The 17880-nt window shown below is 43.0% G+C and overlaps 2 protein-coding genes across 3 annotated transcripts in view; both read right to left on the bottom strand.

The window, feature by feature from the left end:
• GLB1 (galactosidase beta 1) overlaps positions 1 to 17169 on the bottom strand; it is a 42905-nt gene extending 25736 nt beyond the window's left edge. Inside the window, exons 1-6 of one of the 2 annotated variants that reach the window (XM_079947787.1) lie at positions 17040 to 17169; positions 10061 to 10231; positions 7864 to 8033; positions 5287 to 5437; positions 2823 to 2883; positions 2129 to 2223 (exon numbers count right to left, since the gene is read on the bottom strand). In XM_079947787.1, the coding sequence (XP_079803913.1) occupies positions 2129 to 2223; positions 2823 to 2883; positions 5287 to 5437; positions 7864 to 7895 (339 nt within the window). In that variant the 5' untranslated portion in view covers positions 7896 to 8033; positions 10061 to 10231; positions 17040 to 17169. The remainder of the gene's footprint in view (positions 1 to 2128; positions 2224 to 2822; positions 2884 to 5286; positions 5438 to 7863; positions 8034 to 10060; positions 10232 to 17039) is intronic. The other variant, XM_079947786.1, reaches the window with a different exon arrangement.
• Positions 10803 to 17165, bottom strand: TMPPE (transmembrane protein with metallophosphoesterase domain). The gene is made up of 2 exons (XM_079947792.1): positions 17040 to 17165; positions 10803 to 12785 (listed from the first exon to the last, which is right to left on the bottom strand). The coding sequence occupies exon 2, from the start codon at positions 12648 to 12650 to the stop codon at positions 11322 to 11324; it is 1329 nt and encodes a 442-aa protein (XP_079803918.1). The 5' UTR covers positions 12651 to 12785; positions 17040 to 17165; the 3' UTR covers positions 10803 to 11321.
• Positions 17170 to 17880: the final 711 nt, after the last annotated feature.

Below are 17880 nucleotides of genomic sequence, written 5' to 3' on the forward strand. Positions count from 1 at the left end.
CCTTCAGTCTCTTTACATTTCCAACATTTGTTATTGGGCAAATGATAAATCTTCGCAAGCTTGACTGGAGTCATGTACCACCTGTAAATCATTTTCATAATGTTTTCTCGTAAGGCATTACATGCCGTGAATTTAATACCTGTGGTCCATAACTGCTCCCAGTCAGCAAACATAATGTCATGACCTATGTCCTGTGCCCATCTAATCATAGCTGGCTTCACTGTCTCATCTATTGTATTCCACTTCAACAGCAAGTTATACATTCTTGATAAATTCTTAGTATTGGGTTCTAACAGTTCTGTTTCTAATTTCGATTTCTCCACCTGGAAACCGATTTTCCTGTCTTGTTTGTAGGCCTCCATTATTTGAAAATAATGGAGCCAATCCCGTACCTTGGACTTTATTTTCTCAAAACTTTGTAGTTTAAATTCACCACCTTCTTGTTCTAAAATTTCAGAATATTTTGGCCAGTTAGTTCTCATATTAAGTTTCTTTACCTCCTTAGCCTCCATTGGTGAAAGCCACCTGGGAGTTTTATTTTCCAGTAAATCTTTATACCGAATCCAAACATTATATAGTGCTTTCCTAACAATATGATTTTTAAAACCCTTATACACTTTAACCTTGTCATACCAAATATATGCATGCCAACCGAAGCTATCATCAAATCCTTCCAAGTCTAGAATGTCTGCATTTTCAAGAAGTAGCCAGTCTTTTAACCAGCAGAAAGCTGCCGATTCATAATACAATCTTAAGTCCGGCAGGGCAAACCCCCCTCTTTCTTTAGAATCAGTAAGTATCTTAAACTTTATTCTGGGCTTTTTGCCCTGCCAGACAAATTTAGATATATCTTTCTGCCACTTCTTGAAACAGTCCAATTTATCAACAATTTGTAATGTCTGAAACAAAAATAACATTCCAGGCAATACATTCATTTTAATTACTGCAATTTGACCTAACAAGGAAAGCTTCAGGTTCGACCATATTTCTAAATCTTTCTTTATCTCTGTCCAGCACTTATCATAATTATCCTTAAATAAGTTTACGTTCTTAGATGTCATGTTAATCCCCAGATATTTTACACTCTTTGCCACCGTTAACCCAGTTTCCTCTTGGACTCTCTCTCTTTCAACATTTGTTAAGTTTTTTTTCCAGTACCTTAGTTTTTTGTTTATTCAACTTAAATCCTGCGACCTGACCAAATACTTGAATTAATTCTAGAACTCTTTTGGTACTAGTGTCTGGCTCTTGCAAAGTCAATACTAAGTCATCTGCAAAGGCCTTCAATTTGTAATGTCTGGCTCCGACCTGAATCCCTTTCACCAGCTGGTCCCCCCTAATCATATTTAACAAAACCTCCAGGACCGATATAAAAGGCCTCCATTTTGAGGTTGAGAGGATAGGTAGAAATAGTCCCTCTTCTGTCTTCTTTACTCACCAGAGTCTTAGATTAGGTGTATGTTAATTTAGGGCTCAAACACACTGCGAAGTATCCTAACCATCTAGATGCCACTATGTGCAAGTGAGCCATTTGTTCAATGAGATCTAAACATATATGAATGAAATAAATTGTAGGAATGAGGCGGTGTGGCCCACATTCTCAAGAGGACTGTTTCTTGCTTGTTTTTTAAATTTTAAAGAAGCATATATTTCTCATAATCTTAAAAACCATAAAATAACACATCGTGTGATCCAATCTCATTAAAAGGAAGGAACACATTTAATCCGAAAGGTTAAAACATATGTTTCATGTATTCCAAACTGCGTTACCCACCCCAAACACTACTCCCCTATGGGCCCCACTACCTGTGTGTTCAATAAAATCACCCCATACTGTATAGAAGTTATCATTTTTCTTTTGGCCTCTTGCTATCTGCAGTTTCCATGTTAGCTTTTCCAACAAAGCTGTCTGCCAGACTGCTTCAAACCACTTACCCATGGTCAAAAGTTGCAATGTTTTCCATGTACTGGCTATGGTCGTTCTCGCCATGTTCAATAAATAAGATCTTTATTCCTAATTCTTGGCACTAACAGCATTCAGGTTTTCGTGGTTGTGTTTTTTCCCCCCATTTTCATGTATATTATAGGAAATTCCATGCATGTATTTATTTCAATTTCATAATTTTACCTGCACCATAATAACTGGGCCTCCGTTCTGGTAAAGATGAACCTTCATCTTTGGTAGCAAGACCCCCATCCATCTTTCTACAGCTGCCAAGTAATCTGGAAAAATATAAAAGAGAGATTGCATACATTGAAAGTTATTAATTGTTTTTATGCAAAAGTTGTTTATTTCCCCATTGCTTAGTTCTTGAATGTCTATAAAATAATTAAACGTATGCAAATCATTCAAATTCCTGGCACTGCTAACATGAAGGCCGCCATGTTTCTCTTTACTTCAGCTCTCCGCCAAACCAAAAATCTCCATGTTTTGCTTAAAGTGTGGGCCAGAACTGAGTTACAGTCATGGTTTAGATTCTCAAAAATGGGAGTAGCCCTTGCTTGTCTCTTAAACTCTTCCATCACTGCTCCCCCAAAATGTGTAAAGAGCATTTTATGGGCTGATTCACACATTCAAGGTGTCTCTTCCATTTGCCCCCATTCATGCCATCATTTCCAACTATCCCTGGATATAGGCTAGAGAACTATAAAGTTACCTTTCTCTACTTAATCACATACCTGAGGTAAGCCATGAGATCACATGGGCACATGGGGGAGGGAGGATAACAACTGGCTCACAGGTATGAACTTCACATTTGACTTCTAGCAATGTCGCCTTAAGTAATCATATTCAACACTGCGCATTTTCTTGAACTCGTTACCTGCATCAGAAGATCTAAGGACGATGGTTTCTTTTTCTAATAGCCAGGCAGGTAGACCTCCCTAGAAAGGAAAAAAGAAAACTATAAAATATACTTGGAAAGCAAAACCATATAAAGATACTTGCCTCAGAAAATAGTTGGATTTCCACCCGCTGGAAGCATCTACTATAATAGCCAGCCAGCAGGAATAGTATTATTTGTTCATTTAAGGCATTTTTATACTCCTTAATTATTCACATTTCTAAGTGGTGTACATTTTTTGTCATCGGAGTTCATTTTATATTTATTTATGTGTGTGTGTGTATAATTTATATATAAATTATATATTTATATATTTATAATTTAATTTAATTATTCAAATTTCTAGTGGTGTACATTTTTTGTCATCAGAGTTCATTTTATATTTATTTATATATATGTGTGTGTGTGTGTGTGTGTGTAATTTATGATTTTCAGGTTTATACATTTCAATAATTTTACAGTCATTTTAACATTTCAAAACTTGACTTCCTTCCCCCTATTTCTGTGGTTCCTTAAATTCCTTAAATTTATTTTTAATATTTTCTGCATATCCAAATTAACTCTAAGTGGTGTACATTAAGACAATCCACAGAAAGCGGGACAATAACGCAATTTTTTATTATTATCATCAAAACAAACATTATTTTAAAATGCCTGCAGGAAGAAGGAAGCCTTAGTCATGCATGTGAAGTGCAGGAAGGAAGGAACCTTTCTAATCTCAGTTGGGAGGAGTTTCACAATCTTGGGATTACTATGCTGAATTCACAGTCCTCATCTACTACTTAACAATGCAGGTGTATGAGCTGCGTGGCCTGAACTAGTGCTCAGAGCTGGGTAAAAGAACCCTAAAACCAACATGAAGCCATGGCTCTGCCCCCAGCAGAGTTGTGTTGCACCACCTTCATCCAAATGGACAGTGGCCTCTTCAAAGGATTTTGAGGGCCATCCAAATGGCTCCATACCCTCAGAGGTGGCACAGCACGACACTTTGAGGGGGGTGGTATCAGGGCCGGCACACACACGAAGCAGGCTGAGGCTGCCACCTTGGGCAGCAGAAGCCTAAGAGGCACCTCTGCCACCGGCGAAGTGGTGCCAGCTTTCACCAATATGTTGCCCAAATCTCGCAAGGTCTCGTGAGATCTTGCAGGGAACCCGCTGCTGTCACTTTGTGGGCACTGCCATGCAACCGATGTAAGGAAGGCTTTGGTCAAACAGCCCCTTCCATGTTTGGTACTAAGTGGGTCTTAAAAATCTATCAGGGGCAAGTGGAGCAGAATGGCCTGCCTCTGCTCCCTTTGACATTATCAAGATCACATCCTTTAAAATCTGCCAAATAGGGCTGGGTGAGATATTTTAATTTATCTTCCCAAACTGGTCTGAATATAATATCATATATAATATCATTATATCCGTTTCATAGTTTTTGACTTGGCAATATATCACAAATCATGATGGGTGTTAAGAGCTGGGTGATATATTAATTTATCTTCCAAAACTGGTTTGAAGTCCATATCGATATATTGGTTTCATAATTTTTGACCTGGCAATATACTGTGTGTGTGTGTGCGCGCGCGCTATGCAAAAATCACAATGTGGGGAAAACCATGAAGCCAGCCAATGCCTCTACATAGCTCCATCTTTATTTCAGGCATTGTGATATATACTGGAGTATTCTGATGTTTAGCTAGTGATACATCATGATGTTGAAAACCAGATATCGCCCAGCCCTACTGCTCAGTACCATGATTGATGATAGCATCACATTATGCAGGAAAATCCTAGCACCCAAACTCATATAAGCAACTCTATAAGCACTGATTCCAATATTGAGTTGAAACCACCATATTTTAAAATGGCTTTTCTTGATTCTCTTCTTTTTGTTGGACTCCAGCATGGCCAAGGAACTGAACCAAGACTATAGTTGAAGGAGCAGGTGGGGTTGGAGCAGTTTTGGGATGGAAATGAGCAGACAAGCTGCATTTAGGGCATCATGGTATTCCATGTCCAGTATCTTGTGAGTGTCAGTCAAACGTGAAAACCAAGAGCGTTTCCAGACTGTCACTATTCTTGGGTTTAGGGAAGCTTTTAATGTTTAATAGACTATTGTATTTTAATATTCTGTTGGAAGCTGCCCAGAGTGGCTGGGGAAACCCAGCCAGATGGGCGGGGTATAAATAATAAATTATTATTATTATTATTATTATTATTATTATTATTATTATTATTTATTATTATTATTATTATTACTATTATTGGGATTCTATCCCACCCTGGCAAATTCAGGCTGTGCAGTTATAGCCGATTGGGAAAGCTTGCGCAGCAAACCTGCAACACAACTGCTTCTGCAAAAGATAAGACTTTTTGGAATACACTGGAAAGCATGGGATAACACGTCCTCTCGTGCAATGCCCTCTGGCCTCAACAAATGAGGATAAATATTTACCATGTCCCATTCTGCACATATATATGGCCCAGCTCTCAGGATGACTAGCAAGCCAATCTCATCAGCAAGCCGCAGGAAACTCTCAAGGTCTCGATCACCAGCGAAGTTGTAAACTCCTGGCTCAACTTCGTGAAAGTTCCACGGGACATACCTGCAAATACCACATACTCCTCTTACGTTAGAATTACAAAAATGACACAAGCAGCAATATAATTGCACCTGAAGGAATTACAGCTAACAGCCAGGTGGGATATGAAGTGCAGATGTTCCTTTTCTGAATACATGAACAGGCCTTCGCACCAGGGGGTTCAGAGTTGGGTGGGAATTCATGCAAAGACTCTCCTTCATGTGAAAAGCATGCCTCTCCCTCTTAACTGTGCGCCAATCTGGTGTGTTTTGATTTGTGCTTACGTGCACAGAACTGCACACCGTACTTTTTCCTCTGCTTGCGGCTCTTTGGGTCCAAGCTAAAGGATTTGTTTTTCCGTAGATTTTTAACACAACTCGGGGGAAAGTTCTCTAACATGAGCAAAGCTTTTGTACGGTTGCCATTCACTTTGACAAGGCTCGCGCAGGAGAACCTTTCAGTATAGACCAGGGGTAGGCAACCTAAGGCCCGGGGGCCGGATGCGGCCCAATCGCCTTCTCAATCTGGCTGGCGGATGGTCCGGTAATCAGCGTGTTTTTACACAAGTAAAGTGTGTCCTTTTATTTAAAATGCATCTCTGGGTTATGTGTGGGGCCTGCCTGGTGTTTTTACATGAGCAGAATGTGTGCTTTTATTTAAAATGCATCTCTGGGTTATTTGTGGGGCATAGGAAATCGTTCATTTCCCCCCAAAAAAATATAGTCCGGCCCCCACATGGTCTGGGAGATGGTGGACCGGCCCACGGCTGAAAAAGGTTGCTGGCCCCGGTATAGACTGTGCTTTTCTCATGCATGATGAAGCGATCGTGCTGCTGGCTACTTCCAACAAGCTTTTCAGCATGTCAGAGCACATGAATCTAGCTCTCTCTGGTGGCTCTATCATAGAATCACACTTTGGGAGGGCTAAGTTGACAGGGATATTGCAGTTTTAGAGATGCAAAAGCAGCAAAGCTTTCACAAAAGCATAACACTGAAAAAGGTTTGTCATTATATCTGCTCTAAATAAGAATGCCATTACTGAGGAGCAGGTCATGGAGAAGGTAGAAGAACAAAATCTGTCACCAAGGAAGGGTGATGGGACATAGAATTCAGTGTCACACGAGCAGCAGTATTGTTTCTTTTTGATGCAGCAAGGTTCTAGTTGCTGACCCTGCAAAAATAGTCTGGAGAACAAATGGGCAAAGCTTGGTAAAATCTTGATAGATGGCATAGACTTTCCCCATGACTAGAAGAAGTAAAATAATAATAAGAAGAAGAAGAATGATCAAGTGCATCCAACTTTTCTTAATTTGCAGTTTATGCAAATTGCAGAAAGCAACTTTTACCCCGGAGAAGCATTTTGACATACTTTAAAGCACAGCATACTGTTCTGCCTTTTTCCTCCCTGAAGAAGCAAGCAGGCAGAAATGCATGACTGCGCCAATACCTCTTGAACTGCCGCAGCACAAGGGAGGCAGAAGCAATAAGCTGGATGCACATACCGTATTTTTCGCCCTATAGGACGCACTTTTTCCCCTCCAAAAATGAAGGGGAAATGTGTGTGCGTCCTATGGGGCGAATGCAGGCTTTCGCTGAAGCCTGGAGAGCGAGAGGCGTCAGTGCGCACCGACCCCTCTCGCTCTCCAGGATTCAGGAAGCTATCCGGAAGCCTTGGGAGCTCCGCGGGAGTTCCTGTTGGGCTCCCAAGGCTTGCGGATAGCAGCCTCCAAACCTGACCTGGTTTGGAGGCTGGCAGTGGGGAAAGCAACGCTTCTCCCCACCGCCAGCCCCACAAGCTCGGGGGACGGCGGGCAGGTGGAGCGCGCCTTCCCGCTGTTCCCCGACCTGGTTTGGAGGCTGGCGGTGGGAGCTGCCTGCATCCCAAAGCCTGGGGCGCGCTGAGCCACGCGCCCCAGGCTTCGGGAAGATATCCGCAAGCCTGGGGAGACCGGCGCGACTTCCTGCCGGGCTCCCTAGGCTTGCGGATAGCAGCCTGTTCTGGGGGCTGGGGTCGGGGGAAGCTCGGGCTTCCCCTGCCCCAGCCCTGCACCTGGGGGGGGAAATATATTTTTTTTCTTTATTTCCCCCACCCCCCCAAAAAAAACTAGGTGTGCCCTATGGGCCGGTGCACCCTATGGGGCGAAAAATATGGTATATATCTGCTCATTTTAGGTAGCAGTACCTTGCTCTGGAATAAACGGAAGTCAAGAGTAAACAACTGTATTACACCGCTTTTAGAATGTGTTCCTGGCTACCATTTAGTTGGGAAACGGGCAACAGATCTCGTGAACTGGACTCTAGCCAATTTTTCTCCTACAATTGTAATGAGTTTCCTGTATTGCTACACCTTCTGGCTCTTTGCCAATAAAGTCAATACATAACTCGGGCCGTATCTTCAGAGGATGCCTCACCCCTTTTAATGGTTGCCTGACAACCACTCTTGCTACCTACGTTTGGATGGCATCAAGACCTGCCATCTTCATCTTCAAGAGGCGGTCTTTCCAGTAGTACCGGGGAACGCGGGAGTAATGGAAGCTGCCCGAGATGTAACGGAATGGTTTCCCATCCTTGAGGAAGCAGTTGTGGGCATAATCGATCCCAAAGCTTCTCTGGGATGTGACCTGTGAAGATATGTTAGGTGGACAGGAGCTTTAGCTTTCAGGAAAGAACATAAGTTTTTATTTTATTTTCATTTTATTTTATTGAATTTCCAAATTTTTAACAAATACAACATAACATAAAAAACAAAACATATAGAAAACAGACAAACAGACAATTTCTTCCAATCAAAATCCAAGCTAATTTCCATTGTTAAGTGATTTCCTCAAATCCTTCCTAACTGATTTTCATTAAATCTCATTTAGCAATTTTCCAATACTCATTTTCTAATACAATTAACTAATTCAAATTACCGTATTTTTTGCTCTATAAGACTCACTTTTTCCCTCCTAAAAAGTAAGGGGAAATGTGTGTGCGTCTTATGGAGCGAATGCAGGCTGCGCAGCTATCCCAGAAGCCAGAACAGCAAGAGGGATCGCTGCTTTCGCTGCACAGTGATCCCTCTTGTTGTTCTGGCTTCTGAGTTTCAGAATATTTTTTTTCTTGTTTTCCTCCTCCAAAAACTAGGTGCGTCTTATGGTCTGGTGCGTCTTATAGAGCGAAAAATCCGGTACTAACTTCCTTCCTTTTCATCATAATCTCAATCCATAGTATTCTACAATTCAACATATCTTAATCCTAAACCAATTATTATTTTATCTTATTTTTTAACACAAGCAGAGACATGGCCCTTCCATGCTAGGAGAGGGAGGCACACTTTCCTCTAACCAGCATTTTCCCACCTCCGGTCTAGAATTTATTCGTTTAAGGCAAACAGTAACAGAACTGACCACCACACATACAAGACCCAAAAAGCACCGCTGTGCTGATCAAACGTTACCAAAATTACAATTTTAACCTTTACAGCAGAAGTGGGTAGCCTGCAGCCCTCCGAATGTTACATTGGACATGCAAGCTGGGGCTGATAGGAGTTGTGAGTCCAATAATATCTAGGTGGTGCAGGTTAGTCACCCCTGTGCTAGGGAATATTTATTATAACCCTGCCCCGGCATTATTATTTCTGCCAAATCATTCACTTCGTTTTGATTATCTGTACCAGCACTGAAATATTCAATCCTAAAAGAAACATCTATAAATCAATTCTCTCTACAAAATCAGCATTTCTTTTTTTTAAAAAAAAAAAAGAATTACAGTGGTACCTCGGGTTAGTAACTTGATTCGTTCTGGAGGTCCATTCTTAACTCGAAATTGTTCTTAACCTGAGGTACCACTTTAGCTAATGGGGCCTCCCGCTGTCACCGCACAATGTATGTTCTCATCCTGAAGCAAAGTTCTTAACCTGAGGTACTATTTCTGGGTTAGCAGAGTCTGTAACATGAAGCGTCTGTAACCTGAAGCATCTGTAACCTGAGGTACCACTGTACATTGCTACCTTCCGCTTTTTCTTTCAACCCTCTTATTTTAATATTTTTCGTTCCTAACCCTATTCTATAGGTGCATGCCTTTAGGTCTATATAAGCCGTCCTCTCTCTCCCAACCCTGATCTTCTTCTGTCTTGGATCTCTTTCTCTTCACATCCCACCAGCCTTAAAAGCTCTGCCCTCGCTACCCAGTTTAGCTTGAACCCATTAGTCAGAACACCTGCCTGATGCCACCTCTCACGGTTTAAAAGCCAACTGTTCTATGAAATATCTTTGGAACAGTCCCCTAGTTCCCATGCCCTACAGGTAGCTAAGCATAAGCATAACTGAAATAATCACAGATTGCTTCCCCATTTCCCCGACTGCTTTCTTTGTTGTTCCCTGTACTGATTTTTAGACTGTAAACTCAAGTCAGGGACCTGCCCTCCTCTTGCATTCCATCCACCACCATGCACACGGCAGTGGCGTAGCGTGGGTTGTCAGCACCAGGGGCAAGGCAAGTAATTTGCGCCCCCTAACCCATGGATTTGCGCCCCCTAACCCGTGGATTTGCGCCCCCTAACCCTAACCCCCAGATGTTGCGCCCGGTGCGGCCGGCCCCCCCCCTGCACCCCCCACGCTACGCCACTGGCACACGGACAGTGCTATATAATTAAATATCTACTTACTAATCACTCTACCGTACTTCTCTATTTCAGGCAGAAGTTGCAAGTTCTTTCCGTGGGTCGTGTACTAAAATAAGATTTTAATTCCACCAAAACAGTCTCATTTAAGTTCTTCCACAACATGACTTAGTTCTTCCACCGCATGACAAGATAGCAATCCTACCGCAAGGTCCACTTGGGATGAGCAGGGGCACTCTCACCAACAGTACAGAATAAATAAAAAATTAAAAAATTGTCCAGTAGCACCTTAGAGACCATGTACGTTTGTTCTGGGTATAAGCTTTCGTGTGCATGCATACTTTTTCAGATATACTGAAAGAGAAGTCACCAGACCCTTATATATAGTGGGAGGGTGGGGAGGGGTTTTTCTCAGAAGGGTAGTAGGAGATGGGTGATGGGACTCAATGGGTATGGTAAACTGTTGGACTGTTAACAACTGCACTTAGTCCTGAGGGAAAAAGCAAGGGATAGTAAGCAGGCGACCAAAAATAGCTTTAGCATATGTAACGAGACAAGAATCCAATATCTCTATTCAGACCAGTTCTCTCCATAGTTTTCAGTTTAGTAATAAGTTTGATGTATGTCACTGGGGAAGAGACTCCTGCTTGTAGTCAGGGCTAGATTTGAGTCTTCTTTTAATTTGTATACCACTTTCCACAAAAGGAGATTGTGTTCAGAGTAGGTCACAATACACAAAGCAGAAGCAGCAATACACAACACGCCAAAAGCCACAACAATGAGTATGTTTTAATTTAATTTAATATTTTTAATGCATTTCAACAATGTCAACAGCAATTCACAGATCAAAACATAACATAACATTCCAATACAGAAATCAATGCAAGTACTCTGGATAAATACGAAAGTGCCACCATACAAAAGCAGAAAATAATAGGAATTTTCAAAAACGCAACATTCTGGTTTGACAACTTGTCTCACAACCTTGTTGTTTTACGGTCTCTTACCTGGGGCAATGTTACACACCCCAAACGTAGGCTATTCTCAGAGTTTTCATTAAAGTTTCAGGGGAGTTTCAAAGGTAGCATCCCAAAAAGCTATTAAATTTTGTACTTCATCTTGTTCATTATAATTATTCTTTATTAATTTATATACCACTTTAATTTCAAAACAGGGCTTGGTAACCGAAGTAATAGAAGATTCCATGACTTGCAGGTCTAAGCACCTGCTCAGCAGTATTCCAGAGAAATTGTGGCATTTTATGAACAAGAAGATGCACTGCACAAGCCAAATGAAATAAATTATTTTATACTGATGAGTGAGAACGCAGAATTATCTCAGTTATTTCTGCTCTACTTCCCAATCTCATTGGCATTCCATAATAAAACGTCCCTGGGCTAACATACACAAAAGTGTTTTGTCCGACCTTGTACAAGCCAACAAAGAATGGATTCAAGAAGTAGGCAGCAATATTCAGAGGAAATACCTGCCCACCGTGAGTATGCCCAGACAAGATCAAATTTATATCTGGCCGAGCTTGGAGAGCCCATTTAGCAGCAAGTGGCTGGTGGGCAAGAAGAATGATGGCATGATCTGTGCCACAGTCTCCAAGAGCCTTATTTAAATCCATCCCATGGCCAGGGTAATGCATTGCAGTAGCCTCGATATCGTCTACCCCTGCCAGACAAAACCAATCGGTGCTCCTACCCTTGGGTGACATAATCTTGATGTTCTCATTATGCAGAGGACGGATATTTAGTGATCTCAGCACTTCAAACCAACTGTTGACATCAGAGGTATAGTACTCATGATTGCCTGTAACAAAATAAGTTCCCAGTGGGGAGTTAAGCATGCCAAGAGGTTTCACGGCATTCCCGAGGCCTTTCACGTCAGAATCAGTCAAGTCACCCACAATCACCGTGATATCCGGTTTCAAGGCCCTAACCATTTTTACAACCATTTCCAGTTTGGTCTTGCCAACGGTTGGCCCCAGGTGAATATCTGAAAGCAAGACCACCTTCAATTGGTCCATAGACGGTGGCAGTTTGTGAAGAGGAATCACTACTGACTTCACTGCAGGAGGTTGAGAAGCATTGAGGAGTCCCAGAACGGTCAACACAACTGTCAACACAACCGCTAGAGCTGGCTTTATTGCCAGTTTGGCATTTTTACCGGCACTGCTCATCTTTGCCTGTCTTTGGAGCAAGAGATTATAAACTTGCTCCAAAGAGCCTAGGATGAAGAGGCAGAATATAAGGAGGATGTACCCTCCAAGGCAGGTATGAGCAGCTAAAGAAAATAAATATGGTTCCTCTGCAACAAGCAGCAGAACTGTAAAAAAGCTTGAGTGTGCCAAAATCAGGAACATTAACACAGTTGTTTTCCATAAGGTGAAACAGGACAACATGGGAGTTGGTGATCTGTAGAACACAGTCACAAGGCTTCTCCATATGTGAAGCGATCCTATGAACATCAGGGCGTTTGCAAATAGTAACATCTGCAGTCTGACCAGCCACCTCAAACGCTTCTCCTCAATCTTGTCAGCCAAAAATGTCCGAGATGCTATCATGGAGAAGAAGACAATTCCAGCAACTGCTGCAGCCTTAGTTTTAAGGGACAACTGTTTGAAGATCATCTTTATTCTTGAATGGTCCCAGATTCTTCCTTGTTCTCCTACAATATTTTCCACCAGGCAACAACGTAGCTCTGGAGGGATTTCTTGGTCTGAAATCCAGTAATACCATCAGCTCTGGATAATAAAGAACATTCCCTAGTGTAGAAACCAGGAAAAAGGAACCAATGATACACAGCAATTGCGACACTACATTTTATGATTAAAAAAAAACTATTACTGTCTCGAAAATATTTTCAAAACACGATGAATTAGAAGTACAGTGGAACCTCGGTTTTTGAGCATCTTGGAAGCCGAACAATTCGGAACACAAATGCCGAAAACCCAGAAGTGAATGCGTCCATTTTTGAACACGCCTTGGAAGTCGAACAACTTCTGAGGCACATTTCTCCATTTTCTCAATGGAATTTGCCGACCGCTCATTGCGCCTCAGTTGTCGAACATTTTGGAAGTCAAACAGTTTTCAGGAATGGATTACGTCTGACAACCGAGGTACCACTGCATATGCAGCAGCTGAATTTTGAGCTTCAGAAAGTGTAACCGTCCAATTCAAAAACCTCCACATTTATTGTGCCATTTGAGAAGCTCACTGGCCAGAACTGGGAGATCTGGGCCAGAAGAGCAAGGGGGTGGTTTTTGGCCACAGGGCTCTGGAATGTTCCCTCCCTTGGAGGCCTCTTCTCAGAAGCCGGCTGGTACGCGTGAGTACTTCTGAGCCCCAAGGGAGGACCAGGGGAGGAGAGAGCTGAACTCCACATCCTGAACGGCACATCCTGGAGTTCAGCCATCTCCTCCCCTGGTCCTCCCTTGGGGCTCGGAAGTACTCATGCGTACCAGCCAGCTTCCGAGAAAAGGCCTCCAGCGACTCTTTGCAGCATATTTATGTCCACAATGTATTCTTACTTTGTAAATTATAGGCATCAGGTGTATAACCAGTTTCCACAAGAATCAGAAACGATCCTTCTCTGAACCAATTCAACTACAGCTAGCAGTTCATAAGTAGTGTTCCCACCCTCAAAGTTTACTCAGCTTTTGGAAATATTGTCTCATTTTGTGGGTTCAGCACCACAAACTGATACAGATACAATGGATGCTCTAGGAATGCATCTTATATTGTTCAGATGGTCCTGGTTAGCAGTGGCACCAAAATGACACATCACAGCTAGGTGAGGCGAGAAAGGAAAGAACTGATTGCTACACAGGGTGAGTCAATTCCTGTTCCTGCATGATGTTTTTGTCCCACAGCAGCTGCAGCACCAGTAAACACAATCCCAACTGGCACAAACTCAGAAAACTTTAAAAAAAAAAAATCACGAACACATCAGTCACACAAACACAAATGTTATGTTATCCACCCTGGCCAGTATAATCTTGACAAAATCTTGTAATTGTGAACTTTTTTGTGGTCTCGTTTGTGGCACATGACCAGGGGTGGTCCAAGGCCTGTCAATGCCTGAAGCAGAACTTTCCCTGCTGCCCCCATGATGGAAGGGGCCACGAGGCTCTGCAAGCCCCTCTCCATCTCCTCAAGCCTTGCCTTTCCAAGAGGCTGTGCCAGGGAGGGGTGGGGAACTTCAGAAAGCGCTGCTCTTTAAGGAGAAGTACTTTCCTAAGTTCCTTTCCAGCCCAGTGGCAAAGCTGGGCAGGAGAACACAGTGCCACCCTTACGTGAGTTGCTTCTGCAGTGGCAGTGGGGCGATGTGCTCATGTGAGCGCCGCCTCTTCCATTTCTGCCGCCTGAGGCGGCTGCCTCATCTAGTGTCGTGGATGGGCCGGCTCTGAACAAGAAGACTGCTCCTTACAATTAGGCAATATAGCAGACAAGAGTATGCTTGCAATTCACAAGTTCAGATCTTTGACATGGTTGTAGCCATTGTGATTCCACTCTTCTCAACAAGGATGCTTTGTTTAAGCTATTGTTTCCCATGCGTAATGCTTTGGGGACCTTAACGTTGTTTGTTAGTTACTGTTTTGCCCAAACATGCCAATGGTTTTTTTGGATTGTCCAAAATTATACTTTCCATCGTAGCAAAGCTCATGAAAGCAAGATAATGTAACATGCACTTGTACTAACAAAGCGGCAATTCCTGTTCCTAAAACTAATGTAGGAAAAAATTATGCTGTGGTTGCATCCATGTAAACTGGCTAGAAATAGCAATGTGCAACATCAAATACTATTAAGAGTCAAAGTTGGTTGCTGTTAAAAACTACAACACTGTCTGCTTGCTTATTCTAATCACTGTCAGCAACACCTAATAGCCTCTAGCAAAAGGTTACATAATACTGGATTTAAAAATGCATACTGTATGTAAAGTAGCAGGTGAACAGATATCTTGTTTCCTTTTATGTTACTGCTAATGAGCTGCATTAGATGCAGGTGGTGCTGTGGTCTAAACCACAGAGCCTACGGCTTGCCAATCAGAAGGTTGGTGGTTCAAATCCCCACGACAGAGTGAGCTCCCATTGCTTGGTCCCAGCTCCTGCCAACCTAGCAGTTCGAAAGCATGTCAAAAATGCAAGTAGATAAATAGATACCACTCTGGCAGGAAGGTAAACAGTGTTTCCGTGCGCTGCTCTGGTTCGCCAGAAGTGGCTTAGTCATGCTGGCCACATGACCCGGAAGCTGTACGCCGGCTCCCTTGGCCAGTAAAGCGAGATGAGCGCCACAGCCCCAGAGTCAGCCACGATTGGACCTAATGGTCAGGGGTCCCTTTACCTAATGAGCTGCATTATTATTTAAATATTTCAACACAGTAGAACGATAAAGACCTGTGTAGATAAATCCAATAAATAATAAAATAAATTGAACCAAAGAATCAGGGAGGACTACACAAATACAGAAGAATAAAACAAAATTCAATATTTTAAAAAGTGGAAGCTACAGATTTTAACCAACAATTAAACATATAAAAACATCACAGAATCTATCGCAGACATGCAATTCTAGAAAGGAAAAGCCATGTGACAATTTAGGTAGAACGTATTTTCAAAGTTTCCTAATTTACCTCAAATTTTTAAAAGTATGTGACATCACAAAAAATACAGAATGTGCAAAGGGCCATAAAATCATTTTACAGGGGAAGAACTAAGAAGGAATGCAACTCCAAAAGGTAGTTTCTCAATCAGCCATAGTTCCAATATAGGAAGCTTGGGGAGGAAAGCAGCTTAAAGAAGAGGCACTTCCTAGCAAGGTGTTTGGAACAACACTGGTCAGTCTGGTGAGACTACCCAGCTAGACCTCTGGATTAGTAAAGCACATGGGGAATTGACAAACCCTGCGTGGTTTTGCTGATCCATCAGTCCTGCTGCAAAACCTGACATTTGCCAGGAAAAAAACCACCCAGCCACTTGCAAGTCCTGAGATTACATGAAGCTCAAGGGTCCCAGAACTTCTCTCCCAGACTACCATACAATGCGATAAGGTAAAAGGTAAAGGGATCCCTGACCATTAGGTCCAGTCATGACCGACTCTGGGGTTGCGGCGCTCATCTCGCTTTATTGGCCGAGGGAGCCGGCGTACAGCTTCCAGGTCATGTGGCCAGCATGACTAAGCTGCTTCTGGCAAACCAGAGCAGTGCATGGAAACGCTGTTTACCTTCCCGCCGGAGCGGTACCTATTTATCTACTTGCACTTTGACGTGCTTTTGAACTGCTAGGTTGGCAGGAGCAGGGACCGAGCAATGGGAGCTCACCCTGTCACAGGGATTCGAACCCCCAACCTTCTGATCGGCAAGTCCTAGGCTCTGTGGTTTAACCCACAGTGCCACCCTGTCCCTTATACAATGTGATACTGGCTAGCATTGATTTATTTCACTTAAAATGCAACAGGAAGTCTTTCAACCTGTCACCTGCTTTCCAAAGTCCACTCGTGGCTCGCTCCCTTCCTTTGCTAGGGAAGTAAATTCGTTTTATAGATCACTCTGGGAGTTCAGCAACAGAGGAAAAGCAGGAGGAGCAATTCGTGTTGTAACGCTGTTTGGGAGCTCACGGCCTCAATCTTGTGTGGATCTCTGGGCTGGGCGAAGATAAGGGTGTTTGCATGTACACAGAGCAAAGCAGCCGAAGCGAAACACACCCTTTTGCAACTCTGGCTATTTTCTGTGCCCTTCCTCAATCAGAATTCTGCTCAAAACCCTATGCAGTCCTTGCAGATCCGTCTGCTAAGGCTCGGTTCCCTCCTGTTCCTCACACACCCGACCCAGCCCTCATCGTCCAGGAGACCCACTTGCACTCAGAGAAGGCGGTGCGTGGGGTTGAATTGCACGCAGCAGACCCACAACCCTCCACCCAGTGCGGAAATGCAAAAGAGTGCCTTTCTCCTGCGCAAGAAATCACCAAGGCTACGATCGGGGAAATGGGGAGGGTGATATAGCAGCAGCAATTTCAACTTACAGGCGATCCAAATCCCGCATGCAGAAGCTGCAGTAAGAGCAGAGCAAACATTGCGGCAACCAAAAAAATCGCAGATGATGGGAAAAATGAAGGTCGTTTCAGCTTCCGCCCTCCGACCGCCGGACTTTGGAGTCAGCTGATTGGAGCTTCCGCCTCGGGTTCCCCCCAACCAGCCAATTGCAATGCGGGGGAAAAAAGGAAAGAAGAGATAGGGAGGGAAGAGGGAGGAAAATGAATTCAGAAAAAGGTGACGCCGGTTTTCAAACCCTTTGCCAGCTTCATTATTTTTCTTCATCGCGTCTATTTATTGTCGATGCTGCTCTTGAAGGACGTAAATCACCCATAAGGCATTTGCAATAAAATACCATTGCAATTAAGGGGGGAAAACACATTTTTATTCTGCAACTGAAAGCAATAAAATTACTGCATTGCTGTGTGTGTGTGTAAAATTGTAAAAGATCAGACCTTGAAAATTTCCTGATAAAGGGCTGCCTTCAGATATCTTCTAAAATAAGATTACCATGGTTTTTTCAAAGAATCTGGGGATACTTTTTTTTTGAAAAGAAAAAAGTTCTTTTTTATTTTTTAAAAAGATTAAGAAGTAATATCTTCTCTTCTGTGGTCTCCTCTGTTGTGTGACCTTCCTCTGGGTCCCAGCTTGCTCTCTTGGTGCCCTATGTGCCGTGGAGTAGGCTCAGACCAGGCCTGGGCTCAGCCATGTGTCCTTGCCCTCCTGGCGCTCTCCTACCTCTCCTCAGTGGCAGTAGCAGCAGTGCAGCAAGGTCAGGGCTCTCCTTTTTTTTCTCCTTCCTCTTTCTCTCTCTTCCTTCTCCTCCTCTCC

The sequence above is a fragment of the Podarcis cretensis genome (genome assembly GCF_951804945.1).
Source record: "Podarcis cretensis genome assembly, chromosome: 12".
NCBI classification, from domain to species: Eukaryota; Metazoa; Chordata; class Lepidosauria; order Squamata; family Lacertidae; genus Podarcis; species Podarcis cretensis.